We start from the raw sequence: 15099 nt of genomic DNA on the forward strand, positions 1-15099 counted from the left end.
TGACCTGGATCACGCTACACCATCCCCATCCCCGCCTATGCACCCCCTGGGTCCTGCCCAATAACTTACAGTAGCCTAACTATACAGGGTTAAACTACATGCTCCAACATCATCTCATAAATAGTCAATAATCAATAAATTCATAGGCCTATGACAGACAAACATTCAACAACATACAGGGGATAAAAGGTGATTAAAAGGCACCCAACTTGCAGAGTTTTCAAGACACCCCCCCCCACCTGGGGTTTGAGCGGTTCACTGCGTCGTCGGATGAGGGTCAGTGTAGCGTATGAGTCCATTCATAGGTGACCATCGGCAGCGCAGGAACAAAGAGAGCGCGGCGCCAGGCCAAACACTCTCACTAGATGGAAGCAGCTGGGTCACACTCCTAGGTAGTCCCAGCTCCCCTCTGGCTAACTAGTAGACCCCCAAGCCCCCTGGCTGACTAGCTCTTCTGTGCCGGCGACCCTAAACCAGCCGCGAACACGCCACCCCCTGGGATGAGTGTGAGTCCTGTAGCGTTTAATGGGTCGGCAACCCAGACCACAGCGCAACCATCGACACCCGCCCGTCTCCCGGCTCTGACTTAAATCTCTTCTCCAGAGTCCCTGGCAGAGTTCACGGGCAAGGCTGCGGGTGCAGTCAATTACCAATCAGTCAGGTCAGTTGTCAATCAAGAGTGAGTGTGGCATGTGTCAATTTCAATGAAGAGTGAGTTTGCCTGTCCCAAGCATTCACACTAATCCACAATCTTTTCTTTTATTTGATAAGAAAATGTTTTTTTCGGTCTCTCCCTCCCTCTCTCTCTCTCACACTGACAAAAAGGATGTGGATGGCAAAAACACGTTTGCGGATTACACCTACGAACACAAACTCAGGTGTTTGCATGGGGATGGTAATAGTGGTTGTGGATTATACTTTTGTGTTTGTGTATTACTGATAGAATTAATCTGGTTCCTAGGATTACTATGCGTACATCGACTGTACAGTGAAAGGCACCTGAGAGCGACATTAAAGGAGTAGTAAAGGGAAAATGCATGTTTAGCCCTGTTTTAAGGTTACTTATGATCATATACAATGATTCAGATCAAAAAGTTGACAAAACTAGCACTTTTGAGAAAGTCTGATATTGCTCTACTACCGTTTTGGTCATACAATGGATGTGGGTGGGCACCTTGAAAAATCTTTCAAAAACATGTTTGACAAATTTGAGGGCACATTTAATATCTATAGAGAGGGCCTAGCAAGTCCTTCAAATTAATTTAGAAATGTCAAAGAAAGTTCCACCGTCATCACATTCATTGTAAATAGATCACACTGTGATGGGTTAAATAACATCCAGTGTCGTGCCCAGTCTTTTTTAATGAAAATACAGGTAACACCCTGACAAACAACTCAATGTGCCAAAGACCACATTTCCATCTACAGTACAAAAGGCTATTTAATGCAACATACTGCGGATGAGCCCTTAAAAATGTCAGTTCTGAAAAAGAAAAATCTGGGAGAAAATGTGCCAGTGGAAGCTGAAATGACTGCAGTTGCTAAAAAGAGCCAGCTGACCATCATCTAATAGAGATCCCTCAGAGATGGCAATCGTGCAGTCTGAACAGGGAATATGTTGTCTGTTATTTATACAGTTGTCGTGTCTTAGGCTATTGCTGCCTAAAGGAAAGTCTCTAAAACAACAGATGTAGGCTAATTAGTTAACGGCTATAGAATGTAGGCTATTATTTAACAAATAGGCCTAGTAGGCTAATCTACATGCTGACAACACGTCTGTGTTCCTGAAGTCCATTAACTGGGAACAAAAAATGACTCGATGCTCCTCTGCTTCAGGTTGCTGACGCGCTTTCTGGCTACCAAGGAATGCAGCTCTGGCGCAGCAGACTTGTTTGCGTTTTGCGCTCGACATTAAAGTAACAAATAAATTAAACGTGACAGTAGACTACAGCCTACAGGCAACATGTAGGTCTACATACAGTTCTGTTTTTATTCACAGTAGGATACAGTAGCCTACATGTGTATTATGACCGATTTAAATGCAAGTAGGCCTACAGTACTGTAATGAAAATCCCACCAGTAACCAGATAGCAGGCTCAAAAAAAAAAAGAAGTTTTTTAAGCCTATCCGGTAGACCGGGAGGTTCGGATCTCTGAAGTTCAGATGAGTGGGGTCCTACTGTTGTACTACTACTACTACTACGACCACTACTACTACGACCACTACTACTACTACTACTACTACTGTAGCTTGTCTGAACCTGAATGGTCAAGTTGTAAGCTTTGATAATTGCAGTTCATTGGACTCAAATTTGGTGTAGAAGTCTAAAAATGTTTTCACTTTACCAAAAGTGTGTACTTGAATCGAACATTTTTGGCAACTCGAACATTGTCTCAACTATTAGAACAGACAGTAGATCCTCTATTTCAGAATCTTCCAGGATTCTCTCAGAGTAGACTGGAGTTTATTGACAAACTCACCAAATGAGTAAATATGTTTATTTAATAAATAAGTAATAAATAAATAAATAATAGTATGTCTTAGTTTTTGTGGTCCTTTTTGGCACAACAAATAATTCCCAAATGTGTTCTAGCGTGTTGCTCTAGACTAAAAATAGTTAGTTCCCCCAAAATATCCCCAAAATGTTCCAAAGAGCAAATAATTATCATTTTTGCTTTGGCAAAGTGGGTTACAATTCAGGGATCTGAAAACAGTTCAAATGATGATAAAGAATGTACAGTAGACGACTAATCCAATGTTCAGTGGTTCAATAGATGTGTAGGCCTTCATCGCAAAAGTGCAAGAGGGTTCTTAACTATTATTTGAAGATTCGTAAAAGTTCAAAGAGGCTTTTGACCATTATCCCAAAGTACTAATTGCAATCACAACTAAACATATCTTTTTGATGGATAAAAAGTATCAAGTCTCTCTTCCAGGAGGAATCTTAAAGTTTTGGAATCGCAGAGCAACCTTACGCCACCCAGCAATATGGGCTACATTCAGACAATCCTTCAGATTATCCATACATCACAAACTTGTAGGCAGTGTGACATATTAACTATTGAATAGTCAGGTGAGTTTAAAAGTTTCTACCATATTTCTAATGTCTACCCTGGGTTTCCACTCGGTTGGTCGCCACTGGGAATGTCAGACTCCGCCTCCCTACCGCCCCTTCTCCTCCTGGCCGAGAGGCCGTCTAGTGACCTTGGGGAGGCACTGTTCAGTTGGCGGTTGCAGCAGCAGGCGACCACGTCCGCCAGATCTGCTCGGAAGGAAGGAGTGTAGAAGCCATAGATGACCGGGTCGCAGCATGTGTTGAGGTTGCCGAAGACAAATAGAATGTGGTGGACGTATTCAGGCGTCTCGTGGAGCATGCGTGGCTGGAACCAGTACCAGATCCCCAAGAGATAGTAGGGTGTCCAGCAGACCACGAAGGAGGTCACAATCACAATGGTCATCTTCAGGGTCTTCATGCGTGCCTTGGGGATCATGTCTGTCCCGCTTCGTCTCAGGCATGGCTCCCCACCTGGAGAGACATAAAAGTATGAGGAAGTCCTCTCTGCCTTGGTAAATGTGTGAAGGTTGTACATGTGTTAAGCAAAGTGTGTGAGATGACACACACCTTTGCTCTTGTGCATCTGGCGGTTGATTTCGATGAGGATGCGGGTGTAGCAGAAGCTCATAACCAGCAGTGGGAAGACATAGAGGGTCACGAAATGGAACATGTTGTAGGCCGTCTCCTGCCAGCGATGCCAGAAGCTTCCGTGCGTCACACACTGAGTGAAGTCCACTCCGTCTGCTTTGGTAGCCCGAAAAATGAACAGCTGAAGGTATAAAGAGAAGGAAAGAGATAGGTTTTGAAATCTCTGTTGAAGTGCAATTTACATAGAAATAGTTACATTTCTACAGTTTCCAATAACCGATTTTCTAGGAGGTATGGATAATTCACAACCACTGCAATAGACAAGAAACTATATACATTGTGAATTTTCATTGATCTAAAAAAGCCTTTGAAACGATAGATCATGAAATATTATTGGAAAAGATGTGTAAATATGGTGTCAGAGGGGTAGCTCACTCCTGGTTATGTTCTTTTTTTTTTTACCTTTACTTTTTTATTGTTTTTCAATTATTTAAGAAAACACACACAAACCAAAGAAAAAATAATAAAAAGAACACAAAAGGCTCTGGACTCCTCAAAACAATACATGCAAAATAAAAACAGTAATTTAGACTCATGTTGTTATTGACACATGAACTTAGCTTTTCTGAATTATATACCCCAATTATAGTTCTAATTATACCATTTTCATCTAAATTTATATTGTGCTTTATTTGTCTATCATAAAAATCCCTTTTTGCAGATGATACAAACTTTTTTGGTTCTGGGGAAAATGTGAATGAAATAGTAACTACTGTAGAAAAAGAAATGAAACGAGTTAAAAAATGGTTTGATGTCAATAAATTGTCCTTAAATGCAAGTAAAACTAAATTTATGATTTTTGGGAACCATCAAATAAACACAGAGATTATACTAAGAATAGAGGATACAGAAATTGAAAGAGTGTTTGAAACAAAGTTTTTGGGTGACATTCTAGACCATAAATTGATTTGGAAAATGCATATTAAGCATGTAAAATCAAAAATAGCTAAATCAATTGCTTTATACTACAAGATGAAGGATTTGTTAAATCAGCATTCTTTGTATATTCTGTATTGTTCAATTATTGTTCCTTATATAACTTACTGTTTAGAAATATGGGGGAATGCTTATCCTACCCACACCCAACCAATTTTCATCCTCAAAAAAGAGCTGTAAGGATGATCACAAAATCAAATTATAGAGAACCATCAAATTGATTATTTATTCAATTAAGGGCACTTAAATGTAAGGACATAGTGGACTACAAGATAGCACTGATCATGTAAAAAGTGTATAACAATATGTTACCTTGGAAAATTGTGAGCTTGTTAAAAAAAAAAAGTGAATGTAGATCAGATGGAACTGAATGGATCAGATGGACCAATGGACCTCAGAGGGAAGTGTATGATGGGAAAAATAAAAACTAGGACTAACATAAAAGATCAATGTACTTCTGGAAAAGGTGTGAATTTATGGAATAATCTTGATGAAGAATTGAAGATGTGTCAGACGAATCATAAATTTAAACGTTTGTTTAAAAGTAAGGTGATTGAAAATTATGAGAAAAATCTTTCTTTTTTATGAATTGAATAAGTCGTGATCTGAAAAGGTTGTCACAATGGTATTGGACTATAGTTGAATATTGTTGTAAAGGAGGAGTTTGTTTGTTTGTACTGGTAAGAAGGGTAGGTGTAAATAAGCTTATAGCTTCAGCCTATGCCTTTTCGGCTTCGGTTATTTTATTATTGCTTTTCTATTGTTTTCAGACTGTATTGTTTATGTGTGTATTGTTGGTTTGAAATAACTGAAACGAAATAAACTATCATTCATTCATTCACTTACAGTCTGAGGGCAGCTGTGCGTGGCTAAGTAGAAATAAATCCCTACAACTCATCTCCTACTTCTCTGTCAGTATGACATCTTACATCGCTGTCTTACATCGGTCATCGGTTTCCCCCGCTACGGTTGCCTGGTTTCTTCTTGCATGTCCTTCATACTATTCACACCCACACCGAGGTGTCTCTCCTTATGTATTTACAAAATGCATTACACAGACTGGCATCTCCAAGGTAACCTTCACTGAAAGGCAGAAGTGTAATCTCTTTCATTAGAGGGATTGGTTGGGTGGCAAAATGCCCGTCTCTCTCTCTGAGGGTTAATGGGATGGAGGGGGGGGGGGGGGGGGGATGCATTTCTTGGCCCTGTGCACACCAAAATTTTATGGGTTCTAAATTGGCCCATGCTACTCCCCTCCACCGAGTTTCATGAAAAGAAGTGTGTTACATTTTGTGTAATCCTAGTCCGAAAACTCAATGGAGGTGAATGGCCGTCCGGGCCGTGTTTGGGTGACTCGTGATTCACTGGAGTGGAGGTAAAAATGACTGCTAGATAGAATAGAATAGAATAGAATAGAATAGAACAATATGGTGGTGGGCCTATTTGGTAGCCTATAAAGCAATTTATATAGTTTGTTGTTGCAATTTCATTTGAGTAGCTTAGTACAGTAGCAAGTAGTTAATAAACCTGACAACCACTTCTGCTACAAAGGAATCATACTGTACAAATCAAATTAATGAAGAGCAATTAATGAAGCGTGTCCTATCGGATTAGATTTGAATGCAGTAACCTTGCGAGTACACTCATGGGAGTACACTGACAGATACATATTCTCCTACTGCGTTCCTCCTCTGTAGATATGAATTTGATGAGCTCACCAATGTTTATTGCAAAATGGTTGAGGACCTCTCCCATACCCAGGCTGGAGCTCCAAGGAGTCTTCTGGCATGTGCAGTGGTAGATGTGAAGGATTCCATGGTCATATGAGAGCACACAGTATATTACCCACAACCCACCTGTGGTGAGGCCAGGAGCAGGCTGAGGAGCCACGCCATCAGCAGCATCCTCTTGTTCCTGCGCCTGGCGTCGAGTGTGTCGAGCGGGTGCAGGATGGCCTGATGGCGGTCCAGGCTGACCACCACCAGTATGAACGCTGCTGAGTGCATGGCAAAGAGCTTGAGAAAACACAGCAGCTTACACATGATGTCCCCAGCGTACCACTGCACGGTGATGTTCCAGACGGCGTCTAGCGGCATCACTACGAAGGTCATCACCAGGTCGGCCGAGGCCAGGCTGGCGATAAGGGGCCGCAGGTGGGCTGCGAGACGGCGTCCGCGGCCCCGGACGACACTGATGAGCACCGAGAGGTTACTGACGGCGGCAAAGCCAAACAGCACCAGGGTGGCAGCTACGCGGAAGCGCGCCGCAACGGTGAAGGTGGGCTCCTCCCAGTTCGGAGGCGATGGCGTGTTGGAGGAATTGAAGGGGGTGAAGAGAGAGTTGTTCTCTGGTGTGAATGTTGGGCTCGCCAACATGATGGACGGGTTTCCCTCCATCCTGTTAGATGAAAAAAAAAAGTTTAACATTAACAGAAAAAAAGGAAAACTGGCACCAAGAACACGATCAGAATGATTTTTAAGACCCTGCAGGCAGGCGCACTGGTTGTGAAGTATTGCTGAATGCAAACTGTTTAGTGTACTACTGTACCTGTATATATTTTTCTGCAGCTGTGAAATAGAGTAATCGTGGGTCACATCTTTCCTCCTCAGCCAGCTTAGCCAGGAAGCTCGACAGATCTCACAGAGTGGAAACATACAGTGCTGTACCATGAGGAGAACTTCCACCATTGAGACTGGTCACTTATACATGAGTTTTAATCAATTATATTAAAGAAGGTGGCCAACCAGACCTGTAGTGATTTGATCATGTTCAGATTGAAAGGTAATTATCACAGACCTGTCCTCTCTGTGTGAGGCGATCTTAGCTGGATTTACTGTTCATCTTGGCTCTATCATATCCCTGGATGTCTTTTCTGGGGCCATACTAATTTAGTTGCTTGGAACTCATTGGTTCATAATTATTTCCTTGGGATTTACAAGATGAAGGCCTTGGCTGAGACAGTAGTCTGACACAGATGCTCCTTAGGGCTTTAAAAATCAGTGTAGGAGCCATAATGTTTATTTTGTTTGTGTATGTTTATATTTGGTTTATTGTTTATGAGCCTGCATAACTGCCTTTGTTTATTGTCTATTATTTTGTCATTGGGTTCCTCTAATTGTTGTGTGGGTGTGTCTACCTACAGGGTGTGGTTCTACCTACATAACGGGAGGGAGGGCCTAGAACAGGTAGACAGAGAGAGGGGGTTAGTTGGCTCGGGATATTTTCTGTTGACCGTCATATTTACGTTTTCATTCATTTCTTTCAGTTTAGTTTAATAGTGTTCTCTTCCTCATAAGTTTAAGTGCTATTTAGTTTGATTTAATAAAACCTTAAACGTCATTTTGTCTGGACATGGATCTTTGAAACGAGTCAAACAGCAACGAGTCCATCTAAGCCTCTCAGCGACCCTATATTGTTTTGTTTAGAAGTCGCTACAATAATCTGGATGCATTCTTCTAGTCTTTGATCAGACTGGACCCTGTGGGTTTGTGGAATCAGAAAACAAAGCCGACAGCTATTTCTGCCAATTTAACATCTGGCCTTGGAGGATCAGTGACTGCAACAGTGATACACCGGAACATAACCGGTGTTGGGGGATGGGTGTTGCCCATGCTCTGGGGTACATACCCCAAGCTACATACCTTCAGACATATAGTATACACTGCATTTCAAATGAGGGAGCGTGTGCACCAAACTGCTACATTTCCCCAACTGTAATCATGTGTAAGGACAAAGGGAGTGTCTAACGGATGTCACTGTTTTGCATTTCCTAATCTACGAGCACATGAACCTTATCATACCTCACCTGGCTCAAACTAAGAAAGTGGTGGCACTGATAACAATCACATCCATGACCAGGACCATCGCCCAGAAACACTTCTTTAACCAGTTACGCCACTAGCAATTCAATGGTGGGTGGTATTTATATTTGAAATAAGTTTAAAAATTCACTTCAGTTACACTTGGCCTTTGCTCAGTGAACTAGCCTTGTTTTGTCACACATACAGGTCAGACCCAATTACACTCACCAGTAGGAAAATGCTACAGTAGAAAAATGTAATTGTTTGGAGACAGATTTAAAAGCTACTGTATCTCTAATGCTAGACAGTATATTCAGTGCACTCACTGATATTACCCTTCAGGCAGACTGGCTGACTTAGCGAGAGAAAGAAGGAGCCTTCAGAATGATGGTACGCAGCCCAACAACCTGCATTCGTTATTCATTTATTATAAATGCAGTAGTAATGCAGGTTGTGGAATCTCACTTTGAAATTCTCCCTCTCCCAGTCCCTTTGTCTGATTACCGCAGTGTGAGCTGCTCTTTCTCCCCACGACTTCCTGCAGCAAAGCCCGAAGAGACACCCTCTGACTGAGCTCTCTCCTAGTGTCTACAAACAAACAAACAAACAAACCAAAAAACACTGTTGGATAGATTTGGAACAGATGAGACGGAGCTTAATATAAACCTCAATATACAAAACATCCATGCATACTGCATCAGTTGTAGACAGCAATTACAGTAGATGTATATGTGTGTGTGTGTGTGCATTGTAGTGGACATGGGACAATTTGAGGTTTCCTGCTACTGTAAGTATGCAATATGGTACAGGCAGTGCTGTCCTTTTTCATACATTTCAGTTGTTTATTGGACCATAAATGTCTCTCAGCCTTAGCTTTCACTCCCTGGAACCAAGGACAGCAGTCTTCAGTCTGTAGAAAATGCCAATGATCTGTCTGTCAATATTCTAATGTAAATTAAATCTACACATTTCATTGTTTGGAAACCAATTGCTTGGAACTCATTGGTTCATTATTTGTCATTTCCAAGCATGTCACACAATCAGATTCAATTTGGATTAATAAACCACATCATACATGAGTAATTATAATAGTTATGGCATGTAAGGAGCACATACAGTAGTTAATAGGTTATGGAGACTTCATACACATTAAGCAGTGTGTTGTTCTTTCTCACATACTGTATTACACTGTTTCTTATTTGAACCCATGACCAAATGACTGTCTGAAGCGTATGTTCTCTTCTCACACATGAGTCACAGGTCGAGAAGGGGATTGAACCACATACCGTATCACCCTGGAGAGGTAGACTCGGATCATCCGTATTTTTCATTCTTTCATTAGTACATTGTGTTCAATTTCAGGCCCCCTGGGATCCATAATTTACTCCACTCTTCATGATTCCAATCCTTAAATTATTGATTCTTTCAAAGATAAGATAGGAACAATACATTAGAGCAACCACTCTTTCCTTGTTCTTTATAAATTAGGCATACTGTGTTCTGTTATCATACAAAGTGAGATGCTGTATTTTCCAGTCAACTCTTTCATCCAGAGGGTGGTTGTGACCAAGTGTGACTCATTGTTGACTGTGACTGCTATGGTATAACAGCATACAGTTGTTAGCAATAACGTTGAAATCACTCATAATCAATTAGGTCTACAGATACTACTGAAGTGTATGCAGTCCGTTACGTAGATTACCTTTAACAACATGTTACCCCTAACACACTCTTGATCAGGAATATAGCCATCGAGTGAGCCGATGCAGTAGGATTGCTCACCTGGTGGATGTTTTACTGCAAACAATCTGTGAAAAGTGAAACTATTCCCGATATTTGCAAGGGATGCTGTTGTCCCCCAAGTTCAGACCATGTGAAAACAGTTACAGCTCGTTTTTGGTAGTTGGAGTCTCACCACCCAACAGACTCGGCAGCGCATAGGTGAGTCATGAACACACCCCATTGCTTTTTAACATTCAAAAAATGTTTACAATTTAATGAACCGTAAGAAAGGAAAGGAGAAAGGAACACATTCCAGTTGGAGGATCTCGATGGCATATTGCTAGACATTTGTGAATTAACTCAAGGGTCATGGCAAATCATACCCAAATTAAGTTATCTTTGAAAAAAGCATCCACCATTTTTACATTTTGTTCAACAGCGCAAAATAGGCATGGTGATTCGAAAACAATTCTTCTGCTACTGTTCTTTTAGACTGAAGGAGATTACTATTTTAAAAAGACAAGACAAAGAGATACAGAGACAGAGATAAAATATTGCCATTAGTCCTTACAATGAAAAGGGACCTGAGCTAGTAATAATGTCTTTCGAGGATCATCGTCGTCCGCCTCTTTTGTCACTGCTGTGATGTCTACTAATTTTACAGTGTATGAAACTGAAGTTCGTAGAATGACTATACTGCCCCCCACTGGTAAGATTTGTAAAGTGCAGTGGTAGCCTATTTCGCTTGACCCTTCATAGAATTTTTGCATGACTGTGTAACCCTGTAACATGTGTTTTCCCATGAATAAAACCCTGTAGGCCTGCTAGACACATGCACAGATACACTTACACATGCACACAAAGTCACACACACACACACACACACCACACACACACACACACACACACACACACACACACACACACACACACACACACACACACACACACACACACACACACACACACACACACACACACACACACAACCTTGCTGTTGGACTATTACCCACCCCCCACTCTCATCTGCCAGCACTCGCTACTGCTAATAATGTTTGTCTGTATTATATTCATACTCTAATAGGCTATATTTTGAGGTAGCCTTTAGGTTTAGACATAGATTTAGGTGCTTTCTAGGTTCAGGTTAATATTATTTTGTGTATTACATTCATATTGGCTTTATTTTTAGGTCTAAATGGTAAATGGACTGTGCTTTTATCCAAAGCGCTTTACAATGGCCTCTCATTCACCCATTCACACACCAATGGTAGCAGCTACCATGCAAGGTGCTAGCCTGCTTGTTGGGAGAGGAGTTCTGTGTTTTGCCCAAGGACACTTCGATATGTGGAGGAGCTGGGATCCGAACTGCAGACCCTGCAGTCATTAGACGACCCGCTCTACCTCCTGAGCCACAAACGCCCCAGGTTAATATTAAATTATTCACTTTTATATTATATTGTCAGTCAGGAACTTAGTAACTGATAAGCAACTGTGGAGAGGAGCAGGACCAAGAATTCCAATGTACTTGTTGCATATGGCAAATATAAACTTGAGCACACGCACAGACACACACACACAGACACACACACACACACACACACACACACACACACACATGTGTATGCGAACTGGCAGGTCTCTCTTGTAAATTAGATTTCGTAGACTACCTGATTAAATAAAGTTTTTTATTTTTTTTATTTTTTTAAGGTGTCCCTCTCTACATTATCAACACATTGCTTAAGTTCACACAGCTAGGATAGAGTACAAACTCCTGTGTTGCATTCCTTGTAGATTATAGAGGTTAACTAAGACTCATTGCTGTCTACACTGCTTGTTTATATAATTTTGGCTTTGGTGTGTCAGACTAGATGTAGATCCTCGCTGTGATTCACTGTCCTACATTGATACTGTTTAACCCCAGATTTCAGACTCAAAATGATTCCATGCCTTTGCATTCGAATGTAAGCAACAGCATGAATGTTTTTTTCGGACGAAGCTATAATTCAGGATGTTGCATCAACAAAAAATAAAAGACAACTCTATTTGTATTTATTGTATATTTATCCTCTACATTTGAGATGGTGAATTGGCTGAAACAGTGTTCAGCTAAAGAGTGTTAATATACTGTCCTTGACAGGTTTTTCTTATGTTGGTATAATTCAATCTGAATACAAAGGTTCCTAAGTCTGTGAGACATAGAGTTGTGATGCAGCTGCAGATCTCCAAATATTCAAGATTCAAAACATCAGCCTGGACCACAAGGAATTAATTCAAAAGGGATGTAGTGTTGAAACATTGCCAGTAGAGGGGGGTTTCTTGAAGCCTATAAATGTCTCGGTGTAGTCAACAAACCCCATGGGCCTCTCTTACAAAGCTGTCTGCAAGGAACAAAAACATGATGTTGCAAAGCATTTGACTGTAATATTAGCACTGGATTTTTATGCCACGGCAGACATACAAAGAATTGCAGGGACTTGTAGTGTTTAATGCAGACGCTGCAAAAGTGATTCTGAAGAATATGTGCATAACATATATGTCTAAAATATGTGTTGTACAGTTTACATCTTGTGCATCTGTGTCTATCCGACTGTCTGACAGTCTTAGCAGTCAGAGTTTTGTCTGGGACACCACTTATTTAACATCTGATAGTCGTAGCAGTCAGAGTTCTTAAATCAGAAGTTAAACCTCATTATCTACTTAAGTCAGTATTTAATGTGGCTGCAAATGTTGACACACCCATGGTAAAGGGGGCGGGGCTAGACATCAAATTTAGGGACCAGTAATGAGGTGTTTTGGGTGAAGACTAGACCGAGGCCTGCTGATATCTACAGTGCATCCGGAAAGTATTCACACCCCTTCACTTTTTCCACATTTTGTTATGTTACAGCCTGATTCCAAAATGGATTAAACTAATTTTTTACACATCTGGGGAATGGTACAAAAAAAATCTGCTGCATTGAAGGTCCCGAAGAGCACCGTGTTCTCCATCATTCATAAATGGAAGAAGTTTGGAACCACCAGGACTCTTCCTAGAGCTGGCCGCCTGGCCAAACTGAGCAATTGGGGGAGAAGGGCCTTGGTCACTCTGACAGAGCTCCAGCGTTCCTCTGTGGAGATGGGAGAACCTTCCAGAAGAACAACCCTCTCTGCAGCACTCCACCAATCAGGCCTTTATGGTAGAGTGGCCAGACGGAAGCCACTCCTCAGTAAAACGCATATGACAGCCTGCTTGGAGTTTGCCAAAAGGACTCTCAGACCATGAGAAACAAAATTATCTGGTCTGATGAAATCAAGATTGAACTCTTTGGCCTGAATGCCAAGCGTCACATCTGGAGGAAACCAGGCACCGCTCATCACCTGGCCAATACCATCCCTACAGTGAAGAATGCCCCCATGCTGTGGGGATGTTTTTCAGCAGCAGGAACTGGGCGACTAGTCCAGATGAAGGGAAAGGTGAATGCAGCAATGTAACAGAGAGATCCTTGATTAAAACCTGCTCCAGAGCGCTCTGGAACTCAGACTGGGGCGAAGGTTCACCTTCCAACACGACAACAACCTGAAGCACACAGCCAAGATAACAAAGCAGCGGCTTCGGGACAAGTCTCTGAAAGTCCTTAAGTGGCCCAGCCAGAGCCCAGACTTGAACCCGATTGAACAACTCTGGAAAGACCTGAAAATAGCTGTGCAGCAACACTCCCCATCTAACCTGACAGAGCTGGAGAGGATCTGTGGAAAAGAATGGGGAAAAAATACCCCAAATACAGGTGTGCCAAGCTTGTATCATCATACTGTACCCAAGAAGGCTTGAGGCTGTAATCGCTTCCAAAGGTGCCTCAACAAAGTACTGAATAAAGGGTGTGAATACTTATGTACGTGCGATGTTTCAGTCTTTTTATTTTTAATACATTTGCAAAAATTCCTAAAAAAGTTTTCTCTTTGACATTAAGGGGTATTGTGTGTAGATTGATGAGGCGAAAAAGTGAAGGGGTGTGAATACTTTCCGGATGCACTGTACTGTATATCTGCCCTCAAGTAAATCTCCCTCTAATCTGTTTTTTCTCTTTCTACCCTACTGTACTGTAGTTCAACCAGAGGCTAATGTCGGATTAGGACAAACATCATCTGGTCGTGGTATAAAAACATATCTGTGTCAACGCGGGTGATACTAGGATTAAAAGATGCAACATTTAAGTGGGTGTTTCAGAGAAATGGTAAACATCTACATCTACTTGTATTCTTCAATTTCGTTGTTGTGGAAATGACAATGACAATAAAGAATCTAATCTAATCTTATCTACAGTATAGAGACAAGGCAAGTGCCTTAGCACTGAAAACACTCATGAGCAGATGAGAAGGCTGTGAGTTGTGGTGAGCAGTGCTACTATATGAGCACTAAGGGAATTTACACCCTGACAATACAGTATGTTCATCCCAAAAACATATTGCAGTGTCAAAGGAACATATGGTAGAAATTGTATCTTTAGATCCAGATTATTTTTTCCCAAGGAACTACAGAAGATGACCAAGGCCTACTGTGTACTATACATCAGGCTGTGAATCGTCAGGACTTTGCTAGACTCCATCCAACAGTAATTCCATGTCCTGTTCAAGAATAACCTAACCCTTGTCATCGTGTGACTGAGAGCTTTGGGTCAGGAAGTCAAACAGATGTGCTGTGTAAAGCCTTTGAAAATATGCGACCTCACTGGAGTAAGCACTGATCTGACATGAATGTGTTGGAGAACGGTTAGGTTGAGGAAGGGTTAGGGTTAGGGTTAGGGTTAGGGTAACCCTAACCCTTTCTATTTCTCTGAGACCTGCTTCCTATGGTATGAGACACAATGACCAACATTTTGAGAACATTTAGGATTAACATGGACATTCCATGTGAGAACATAACTCTGATCTAGGATTTAAATCCAGTCAGCATTCCACATT

General features: G+C 41.4%; 1 protein-coding gene across 1 annotated transcript; it reads right to left on the reverse strand.

The window, feature by feature from the left end:
• Positions 1 to 3107: 3107 nt before the first annotated feature.
• Positions 3108 to 7035, reverse strand: gnrhr1 (gonadotropin releasing hormone receptor 1; the record flags this gene model as incomplete). The annotated part of the gene is made up of 3 exons (XM_084455527.1): positions 3108 to 3526; positions 3623 to 3824; positions 6496 to 7035. 3 exons carry the CDS (start codon positions 7033 to 7035, stop codon positions 3108 to 3110), a joined length of 1161 nt encoding a protein of 386 aa, XP_084311653.1.
• Between the last annotated feature and the right edge of the window lie 8064 nt (positions 7036 to 15099).

Source organism: Borostomias antarcticus, assembly GCF_949987555.1.
Source record: "Borostomias antarcticus genome assembly, chromosome: 21".
Classification (NCBI taxonomy): domain Eukaryota; kingdom Metazoa; phylum Chordata; class Actinopteri; order Stomiiformes; family Stomiidae; genus Borostomias; species Borostomias antarcticus.